The 12252-nt window shown below is 32.4% G+C and overlaps 1 protein-coding gene across 1 annotated transcript; it reads left to right on the forward strand.

Moving 5' to 3' along the window:
* Positions 1 to 3976: 3976 nt before the first annotated feature.
* On the forward strand, positions 3977 to 8913 carry LOC124374846 (probable cytochrome P450 4d14; the record flags this gene model as incomplete). Its single annotated transcript, XM_046832989.1, is given in 5 exon segments — positions 3977 to 4067; positions 4864 to 5035; positions 6728 to 6895; positions 8543 to 8604; positions 8606 to 8913. Coding segments are annotated over 5 exon segments (595 nt in total), but the record flags the coding sequence as incomplete, so codon positions are not given.
* Between the last annotated feature and the right edge of the window lie 3339 nt (positions 8914 to 12252).

The raw sequence follows: 12252 nt of genomic DNA on the forward strand, positions 1-12252 counted from the left end.
CCAAACCACAAGCACCCAGACGATTAAATCCAGTCGTCAGATTACATAATATTTGCCAGTTCAAGCGGTATGGCTTTAAGGCGGACACTTCATGAAGCACAGTGTGTAACCCATTTCCATATAACACGTGTTCAAAGACTTAGTTACCCGCAAGGATCTTAATAAACGGAAGATGTTCTGCCGCTGGTTAAGAAGAAATTGTTGTACGACATCAGTATTTTCTTCGGCGTATTCTCGTTACTGATGAATCCTGTTTTACTAGAAATGGAATTGTAAATTTTCGTAATACCCATAACTTGGGCGTACGACAACCCACATGAAAACTGCGACGAGGCATTTTCAACATACATTTTCAGTCAATGTATGGCTTGGTGTTCTGGGTGATAATTTGATTGGTCCATTTTTCCTCCCTAATCGACTTAATGGAGTAGCGTACTTAAATTTTTTAAGAACAAACCTGCCTACCCTCTTGGAAGATATTCCTGTTCAAAACAGAATAAATGCATGGTTTATGCACGACGGAGCACCTCCACATTTTTCTAATGATGTGAAAAACTATTTAAATGATACATACGGTAGACAATGGGATTGGTCGAAATGGACCCAGTAAAATGGCCACCACGTTCTCCTGACCTCACGCCAGCAGACTTTTTCTTATGGGGTTGGATGAAGTCAATTGTTTATTCAAAATGGATTAACACCATAGAGGAGTTACGTAATCGCATTACAGAGGCGGCAGAAACTATCAAGAATGCTCCAAACGTTATGAAACGCGCTAGAAAAGAGTGGATTCGTCGTGCGAAAACGTGCATTGCTAACAACGGAGGAACACTTTGAGCAACTATTATAGGTGATTATTACAGTTTTATAAAGGTAAATACATTTTAATGTTAATGTTCAGTCTAGAATAAATGATCAGCTGTTACTCACAACCTAAACATTAGTTAATATTTTATGAAGATAAGAATATGCATTTTTGTGCGTCTGTTTTATTTTTAAATAAAGCTAAATTTTCAATACCTATTATTAATTTTTTTCCTAAGTAATTCACATGAATCTTTTCAGAATTTAAATGTTCTACAAATCTGTTTAAGAAAGAAATGACCTTTATTTAACATTTATGGAAGTAATCTTACGTTAAACACAAAAATGTGTTATTTCTTTGCACGAATTCTTGTGTTTTTACGTAAGATATCTCTGAAAGTATTGCATTTACAGCTCTGGGACGAATTTTAAATAAATTTGTCAGATATAAAAACATAAAAAACAATCGTATTTGTATCTTTGTAACTACCTTTACCTTTTTTATACGGCCTGACTTCACCAAGGGTTCTGAAATCCGGGCGAAATCTTTCGCTAGACGTAACTCGCTAACGAAGCGTTTCCGGGCATATGGTTATATGAACTTTTTTACTTGTTTTTTTAGCTATAGAATAAGCTCCCGAGAGATTGCCGTTTAGTTTTGAATCACCCTGTATATATATTGTATTTAAGACTGTATTCATTTGTTTATCTGTTTTATAAACCAAATTTAAACTTGTATCTCGCTATTTACATTCTCTGAGATGATAAATGTAAACTTGAATTTGTAGAAATACAATTTTAAAATAGTGTAAGGAAAATTTTTTAATAATTTTTTACAGAATTTTTCATGATTTGAAAAAGAATTTTAATGCATTCAAAACTGATTTTAAATTATTTATCAGCAGAATTTTAGTTTCGTTTAAAACAGAATTTTCACTACTTTTAAACAAAGCAGTTTTTACTATTAGATTTTTGTTAATCATTTTTATTTTTATAATATCGTTCTAAACGACTTTTATTTATACATTTTCTACAATTTGGTCTAATTATTTCTAGTTGTGTATCCAAATTATGCAATATTTTTACCCATTTTCCACCTAAAACTGTTTTCAAATTATTTCTTTAAATCCTTTAAGGGCACCCCAAACGCCAAATAATTTTTTTATAATACATTTTCTGATTATTATTCTCTAGTAATTCTTCTTTCCAGTGATATATAACACTTCATATATATAAAGCTCTAAATTAGATAGAACATTATTTTGAATGTATGCTTGCAACGTAATTTTTAGCAGATATTTGCAACAACATTTGTGTTTAGCATCATTTCACTTTTTATAGTGCTACTAGTTATTTTTTTCAGTTGCTACGTTTTGTTAGGTTGCCAGTCATGAGTATAGGTTGACAATTGGAGTATTCAACAAGTCTGTTTGTTGTGATTGGTTATGTGATTGTGTTTATTGTCTTACGAGGATAAATAATTCATTTGAGAATATAATAACTAGTGGTGGTGTGTTTGGGTTGTGATTTACCTAATTATTATTTTGAAGTGTGTTCAAATGGGTAATAAAAAGAAAATAGGAAGTAAACGGAAGTTTTTTCTATAAAGAAGTTAAAATGTTGTAAAGCAAAGTAAACAAAACTGAATTGGATGATAGGCCTAATATTGATTGTAGACAACCATCAACTTCGAAAGTGAAGGTAGGTGCTCATCTAGGCTATTACAAAAAATAGATCAGAAACATTAGCCTATGAAAATTGTAGATATGAACAGATTAGAAAAAGGCTTTGGTAAATGTGGCTGTTTGTAAGGATTGTGGGCATGGCCTAAAATTTACAAAGAAATCGCTCGTAGGCCTAGCTACAGAATTCACAATTTCTTGCATAAACTGTGAAGATGTGACCAATTCCTTCAACAACTGTGACCATATAAATGTAAAAACTAATAACAAATTGTGAGGGTGAGTCTATGACAAAAATGTTTGATTTAAATTTAAGATTTGTTTATGCTTTGCGAGTGATCGGAAAGGGATTCACTTCAGCTCGTACCCTATGTGGAATACTGAATATACCAGCCCCTCCGACCGTATTTGCAAAATATGAGAAGGTTTTAGGCCAAGCTACAAAGGATATTATGCCATAAATCAAATGACTGAAGCAGTCGAAGAAGCAGTTGTTACCTTGGGTTTATGGTGACTCGAACGCTTTACAGTGCTGTTTGTGATGCTATGCCTTATGGTGAGGATATAAAAATAAGTAAATTGGAGTGTATAGGGCATATTCAAAAAAGAATGGGAACTCGATTGCGTACACTGAAACAGAAATCAAAGAACACAAAGCTTGCTGATGGTAAGCCGCTTTCGGGAAAAAATCTACTAATAACAGATTTAGCTGTTCAAAAGCTTCAGATTTTTTATGGCCTAACTATAAGAAGGAAGATTTCCGCAATATAACTGTATATCATTTATCACTGCACAGTTTTAATTAAATCATTTATATTCATGTTTTATTTTTAAAGTTCTAAAAACTAATGTTAGCAAAATTTTGCTATCTCACATTATTTGATCAAACTTACAGTTTTTGTTAATAAATATTAAATTTGTACGTTCAATCTCATAAAATGTATACTATATTATATATATATATATATATAATATATATATATAAAGGCAAACGTGTATTTATTAGTACATAAATCAACTTTTATGAAAACAGCAATACCAATTCTTTGATGTATTGAGTATCAAAATATTTGTTTGAATTTCTATAAGAACGCATGCAAAACATATAATAAGTATCCTACATAGAAATAGTATCCTACTACTTTAAAAATTGCCAGATCTAGGGATCAGGCTTCACGAAGATTGAAAGAGAGATGAGCAGATGGGATAGATGACTAATATCCTGTACTTTGAGTGGGGGAATGGGTCAGCGAGCAGCGAAATCTCAGGAAACGATGTTGTTCACACGATATAACGGTCAGAATTTGCGATACTGACACGACACAACCTTATTACATGTACTTAGGACAGTTAACAGAATTAGAGCATGTGTTTTTCTGCCTCAATATATTAGATATTCCAAGACGTGGTATATCTTACAACTACTATTAGCCTGAGAAATCAATATGGTATTTAAATAAAAATTAAAACTTTCGGAATATCATTTTCAGTAATATTATATTTTTGTTTCAGGGATATGACACTTCGCAGACTGCCATGTCTTTGACTTTATACTGCCTCTCACACCACCCTGAGATACAGGTACGGTAACTGATTATTTATTAAGTTAGGAAATAAACTAAGGTTAGTTTACTCAGTGGTATGAGAAGTAGATGTCCAAGGATAGATCCCTGAGGCACTCCGGTCTTGATAACACAAAAATTCGATAAATATTGCTGGTATTTATTGTGGATTTCAAACACAATGAACGCGTCCCAGAAAGTAAGTTTTAAACTATTGAATTACGATTACTCAAAATCCATAACTGTCAAGTTTATTAAAAAGTATGTGATGAACTACAGCATCAAATCCCCTGCTGAGATCACAACAAAGGCCAATAGTGTGCTCTTTACAATAAACATATGATATAATTCTTTTTATAGAGTTAGCTATGGCAAGTTCGGTGTTTAACTCAGGTTTGAATCCAAACACAATCAATCTTTTTAAATAATATAAAGTACTTAGTTTTCAAAAATTAACATATAAAATAAAAAATATGCTACAGAATTTAAAGTGACACTGATATAATACTAATCCATACAAAACATTAAGGTACATTGATTTATAAAAGTAACAATATATAAAAGTACATAAAAGTACAAATCTATTTCAATTGTTCTTTTAGTATTTCTGGCAAACTAAATGTTGAAATCTCCTTAAGTGTTTCATTACCTCCATTTCCTCTTGCAATCACAGGCCGAATGACACCCTCATATGCATAACCACTGATAATAGCGGAAGAATCCTTCTTCACATCTCTCCTTCTTTAATAATGTTTCTCACTGTTACAACAGAATAAATGCTTTCTTTACCAAAATAAGTTGCATTATTGTTTCAGGAGAGAGTGTACCAAGAAATTAGGCAGATATTTGGTGAAAGTGACCGGGACGCCACCTACCAGGATCTGCAGGAAATGAGGTACCTTGAGAACGTTATCAAGGAGTCCTTGAGAATGTACCCCCTGACGGGATTCATAGCTCGTGTATGTTGTGAGGAAATAACGTTAAAAAGTAGGTATATACAGGTACCTAGCTGAAACTTCAAACTGGTTGGGTTTCTTAGTTTGGCCATTTTTAGAAAAGTAAGTCCAAAGAGAGTTCCAATTCAAAACTGTATTACTATTTAACACTATAGCTGATATCCTTGTCTAAGATAACACACACGCACGCACAATATCTTATATGATACATAATTTCAATAAAGATTGATTTACATAAAATACCTGCCCCGCCAAGACTCGGCCAGGATCTCTCACTTGTATATATTTCACTAACGTTGCAATTATATTGTACTATGTGCTAACATATGAACGAGCACTTTCGAAATAAGAAAACTGTTATTATAATGTACATTTGTCACCTATCTTACAAATCATGTATCATTAACAACTATTCGCCCCGTATTTTCAGACATACTTGATATTATTTTAAAGTAAACTTATTTTACTCTTTTTACTTTATATTATTTTGTTTTAGACATTTTAATTTCAGTCACAATTATCAAGCTGATTTTTATTCTTAATTCACAACTTATTATAATCTGACCCGATTAGAAAAAAACAAATTTATTTATTTCACTTCCAACGGTAAACCCAATGTACAATAATAGTAAAAACGATCTATTAATACAAACATGATCATTTTGTGTTAAATCTGGATAGTAAACAGGTGACAACAGTACAAAACAATCTTAGCAAAAAAGCATACATATAGTAATGAATTAATAAATAACAATAATAAATATATGATAATTAATAATGACACAGTAATAAGTTATAAAATCAAGTAAGAAAAATTCAAATATATTTAACTGTATATTTTCTGCAACATATTATCAGTACATTTATCATTTGTACTCCATCCCCAAGCATTAATTTCAGATTTTAACTCATTGTACCCTTCCTATTTACGTTTACCCCTGCGTATTAGTCACTTTCCAGCATATAATATACTTAATTTAAATCCTTATTATATAAGAAGAAGATTTTAATTCCTAATGAATATAGATTGAATCGAACTTCCTTTTTTATATATTCCATAAGTAAAAGATATCAGATCATAAATCATGGGCCTCTTACTATATATTTCATCTTTATCGAACCAACATAGAGTGTTGGGATACCTTCGCACACTATTTCAGAGAAATAGAACTGGACCTTTTAAACCTATTGAGAGAGCTTATCATCACCGGGAAGAAACAGAGATGTCCGCCATTATCTGAAATCAGCTGAACTCATCGTCATGGACACCCCTCATTTCCCATAGCACTGTGAGCTCATTCAAGTTATTAATATTTAGTAACTTTATAATTTACAATATAAATCAGACAAATAAACTTTCCTTGGCCTAAAAGCTATTGAACTGCAATTCTGAAATTGTTTCATACCCATCCATTATTAGTTTTCAACCAATTTACTTAGTATAATTTAGTCAACCTTCCATTTTTTACCAACGGTTTCTGTGTACATAATAAATTTGGGTATTCTTCATTTAAAATATCTTGTTTTTTTTGTTATTTGTTATAAAAAATAATATATTATAAAGTTAAGTCCCGATTGTTTGCATTTTACAACTAAATAATTAAGAAAAACATTACTTACAACTATTGAAAGATATATATTCAGAAATTTATCAAGGTTTAAGATAAAATGTTACTAATATTTATATGCTGTAATAACCGTAACTCTTATATTTTTTGTTCAGGTGGATACGTAATACCTAAAAACACTAGTGTAGTAATTCTGATGGAGGCGATATGCCATGACCCTCAGGTCTATCCTGATCCTTACACATTCGACCCAAACAGATGGGAGAAGAAGAGCTCCCACTATTCCTACTTACACTTTGGAGCCGGCATAAGGAACTGCATAGGTTTGTATGATATTCTCTAGGAGATATATCGACTTAGTTGTTATATTACTATTGCAGCACCAGAACTGGGTGGGCTATCTAAAGAGTTGTATTTAGGCCTACAGTACAAGAGCCACTATTGTGTCTTGGTAGCTTCCACAGATTATTGTTTCGAGTGTTATTGTCCATACGCAGAGTTGTATAAGTTGATAACGTCTTGTCGACAGAGATACTCTCATCGTATTTTATCTTATTTCTTGTGTGAGGGAGGTTGTAGCTAATATCTAATTATTCTTATTTACTGAAAATCGGATTGAATTATTAATAAAATCGAGCAAGTAATTTTTCCTGTGAACATTTACCAACATACTTTACAATGGCATACACTTTAAAACTGTTTGCAAAGAAGGTAATAAAACTTTTCTCACATTTATAATAGTAAACACAGTATTATAATACTTATATAAGACCAAAATATATACTTGAGGTAGTATGTTTCCGTGGTTGTTTGAAATGGACTAGCACCTACGTTTTATTCAAGTGTAAATTAAACTGAATAAATAATTAAGGGGAGTCTTAAACCTCCAAAATGAAAAAAATCGACTTTGGTGTTTGTTTATTATTCTCCTGAATTTTCTCTTTAAGATGGTATATTTTGTTTTTATTTTATTTTATGAGAATCCAACCAAAATTGCTATGCATCACTGCACTAAGAGTTTGTTTCATTCTCAATCCAGCTTCTGCAGCTTTAGCTCCTCATACATTGTTATACATACAATAAATGTAACATATGTAATCATTTTGGTACATCATGTTAGCTATTCTTCTAGTAGAAGGGATCAACACATTTCTTATTAATTAATCAACTGTTACTTTATTTCTATTCCAAAGCTAATTTGTTGTTTTACTCCTTTACGCCTTACTCGTCTCTAAAGTTTCATTACAGGAAAGAAAATGTATAATTTATTGATAGACTATGTTCAATGTAATAAACTGTGCTGTGTAAACATTGTTATTATATGAAAACGGTTTGTTATGTTAATTTAACCACACTTTGTTTCCATTTATACTCTTCAAAGCGCAGCAAGCTCAGCGAAATAATTCAGTTCATCATGTACACATTTTAGAATTGTCATTATCTCAGGCTAAAGAATGTTAGATTTGGCTAAACATAGTAACATTTCTTATTTCAATCTTTTCAGCAACCCATACAATGTCCAGATAAGAAATTACTTTAAACTCACTACATTTTAGCAAATATTAACTATGCAGCGCTTAGTCAGTACTGATATGAAGATATCAAATTTATCTATCTTACTATGTAACTTTTACTATACATTTAGAGAGAGTCCGAATGCCATATATCGACCAGGTTAGACCGAGATTATTGTTTTATTCAAATCTGTAGTTTGATCCGACCCACTACTATTAAATATGTAAGTACTGATAAGTGAAGGAATAAACAATGGATTCTTTCCCAGTTTTGTTTTAGAGTTACATCAACATTTTGATTATTTATGTAACAATGGACTTCTTTAAATACGAGCTTACATTTTTTGAAACAAAAACCGCCCCTGTTTGACTAAAACCCCTTTCACTATTTGTCTGCTGATAATTTAAAATACATCTCTTTAAAACGATGATATTAAAATATCAATGCATTTTCAGGTCAAAGATTTGCTATGCTGGAAATGAAGTCTGTGCTATCCAGAGTCCTCAGAAACTACCGAATTCCTACCATCTGACATTCCTTTGGATTTAAAATACTACATAGTCGTGAAGTCTGTCTCTGGTGTCAACATTCGTATAGAACCTCGCGACACCAAAGTATAAAGCGGTCTTTTTTGAACCGCGTAATTTCGAAATGAAACATGCAATGAGGTTATAAACTATCCTGAAATATAAAGGATGGATACGTGTAAGTAACTTAGGATTTATAACAGTGCGAGTCTGTATGGTATTGCAGTGTTGTTTGGCACTTAACAACGGACAATGGTTAATATTACGCAACGGACGGGTTGTGTAATCATTGGTTTCCACATTAAAACAAATATTTAATAATTTTTGTTGATTTATTATCCTTGATGTTAACCCAACAAATCGTGCCCGTGTGATCTATTCTGACTAAGGGAAATGGTTTTAATTTTATATTAGTTTAAATTTATGGGCACTTTTATATGCTGTGTTTGTTAATATACAGGGGTGCTGAAAAGTCCCGGGACGGTCTAATAACTTTTGAACTAATTACAATATAAGAACCAAAATTTACATCAAGCTTTTGCTCATATAAAACTATTATTTTATGTATTTCACCATGATATCCTGCTTATGGGGGACGTCCCGCTAGGGGCTGGTGAAAATTCTTAAATAGAAGCATAGGTCGAGTCGTACATCAAATTAAAGCTCTTTTAATTACAAACATTTTGGCGAAAATCTGACGTAAAACAGTTGACGCATTACAAAATGGCAGACACTCAAAGATTATAAAATACAGAATTTTTCAAATGCAAACATTCTGGTTGTTAGAGAAAACTGAGACACTTAATCTTTTATTTTACTTCTTTTACTTCAAGTCACTTACCAAAACAGTTATAACAATGTTCAAAGTGTTTGCCTTCAGTTTGCTGACAATATTCCAATCGATTGTAGAATGCTGATATCGCATTGTTTAAAGCTTGGACAGGAACACCCTGAGCTTCTCTTACAATACGGTTTCTCAACTCATCCAAAATTTTGAGGTTTTGTTTTAAACACTTTTTCTTTGAGGTAGCCCCAAAAGAAGTAGTCTAAAGGGGACAAATCTGGAGAACGGGCAGGCCATTCTATTGTTCCCCTTCTACCAATCCACTTATGTGGAAAGACATTGTCTAAAAAATGTCTTACATGTACGCCATAATGTGGAGGGGCTCCATCTTGCTGAAACCAGATATTTTCATTAAACAGATGCCTTACCTCATCACATGATCAAATACGGTCACCAAACCCGCGCATCATTAATAAAGTTATTCTTTCTCTCTCGGAAAGCGCCATAGCAAAATAAACTAGCACTACTGAAACTACTTGCAAAATTAGGGCTTGAAGACTTCTAAGTGACTGAGTTGATAAAACAACTGTATCTGTCAGCTGGCAATTTCATTGTTGTCTTTTTGGTCTTGTTTGCTCCAGCTGATTACCTTCCAGATAAGGAAGGTAATAACCTTACCTGCTGATAAGGAATTTCCAGATAAACAATGTGATATCAGCGTTCTACAATCGATTGGGATATTGTCAGCAAACTGAAGGCAAACACTTTGAACATTTGTTATAACTGTTTTGGTAAGTGATTTGAAGTAAAAGAAGTAAAATAAAAGATTAAGTGTCTCAGTTTTCTCTAACAACCAGAATGTTTGCATTTGAAAAATTCTGTATTTTATAATCTTTGAGTGTCCGCCATTTTGTAATGCGTCAACTGTTTTTACGTCAGATTTTTGCCAAAATGTTTCTAATTAAAAGAGCTTTAATTTGATGTACGACTCGACCTATGCTTCTATTTAAGAATTTTCACCAACCCCTAGCGGGACGTCCCCCATAAGCAGGATATCATGGTGAAATACATAAAATAATAGTTTTATATGAGCAAAAGCTTGATGTAAATTTTGGTTCTTATATTGTAATTAGTTCAAAAGTTATTAGACCGTCCCGGGACTTTTCAGCACCCCTGTATACATAATATTTTAAACGTTGATTTAAGTGTAAAAATTTACTAAAGAAAACGGATGACATGGTGTTATACAATCAAATTTCAATGTATGGTCCCAGATCTTAATTCTTTTCCATTAGATAAATAACGATCCGAAACAATTTCGTACATTACTCTACACTGTTAACGACTACTAACTACTAAGGATCAGTACGTAGTTATCAGCGTAACTATCAAATGTCATATCACTATAAAGATAACGAGAATACAACTGATCAGCCGTGCTTGGAACTCTCTTTGAAAACTTCCTTGGAAACTTTTCTCATAGGAAACATTTAAGCAAAATATTTTATAATATTTTATAGATTTCTCAGACATTTCTGACCAAACCCTCTACTTTTGTTCTGTTGTGATAGGCACTATCTCGAAGGATGTTTTTCACAGCTGCCGTAGCACTGATGGAAGGAGACAGTTCGAAATTATAAACACTTTCTCTTGTTTAAAATAGTCAAAAAGACATATTCTTGGTGGATATTACTATTTCAGTATTATACTGTTGGTTGTCTACAGATGAGGTTGAATATTTAGGGACATATAACGGAATTTTACCCCAACTCCAATAGGGTCAAATGTATTAGTGTACAATTATAAATGACTCGTATGGTTTCAAGACTTTTAGATAGGATACATACAAAAAAAAGTTATTTACTAGAGTTTTTAAGTTTAAAAGAGTTTTTATAAATCGGTTCAAGAATAATACGTACAAAGGAACTAAACAAAGAATTCGAACTTTTTAATACTCATCCCTCTTGGTTAATCCCATTCGCGGATCAACAAGTGTTGATACCCGAGTTTCAACGTTAACCATAACTGACAAATAGAGCAAAGATAACGATAGTTACTAATATTTACCTTGTGTATACATGCGTTTAAACATATAAAGCAAATAATTAACAAACAATAACTTCCGGTTTTTGTGTCAGAAAGAAGGAAAAATATGCCGGTTCTGTCGCTTTTCAACCAAACTGTAACTCTAAAAATTTATTAACTTGGAAACTTGTGATCTGATTAAGACCACATTTTTACAAGCACTTGTACAAGTAATTGTATGGTTTTATAATTATAAAGAACGCTTAACTTTTAACACAGATTTTATGGTTGTTGTTAATTTACCAAGACCGACGCAGGGGCCTGCTCGGTTAAACAGGAGAATCGTCAGACTGCCGAGGCAACACACCATCCTGGGCTGTTAGGATTAATTCATGTAAAAGTTCAACTTTACATGAATTCGATGTTTACGAAAATATTGAGTATAAAGGTACTAAAGCATGATGGATGGTTTTAAAATGCTTTCAGTCACATCTATTTCATCTTGTAGACTCTGGAGTTTTCCCAGAATTGAGAGAAACAGTACTAACACTTGGAAGAATAGTTATTAATAAATTCTTAACGCTCTAATCCTAATACGAGGTTGAATCTGCGATCCAATTGGACTCGGTTTTAGTTTGACTTCACTGCGACCTGCCATAGCGTCATGTGCGTCGCCGAAAACAGTGTTACTGTCTTACGTTGGCAAAAGTCTTGATTCGAGTTATACTACAATTTATATTTATAGCACAAACTCTAACAAATTAACTAAGTTTCATTTCGTAGTTATAGGGGTAAAAAGCCTGCGTTGTGACCTAATTAAATTATTCGT

Source organism: Homalodisca vitripennis, unplaced genomic scaffold (assembly GCF_021130785.1).
Source record: "Homalodisca vitripennis isolate AUS2020 unplaced genomic scaffold, UT_GWSS_2.1 ScUCBcl_10550;HRSCAF=19489, whole genome shotgun sequence".
Taxonomy (NCBI): Eukaryota; Metazoa; Arthropoda; class Insecta; order Hemiptera; family Cicadellidae; genus Homalodisca; species Homalodisca vitripennis.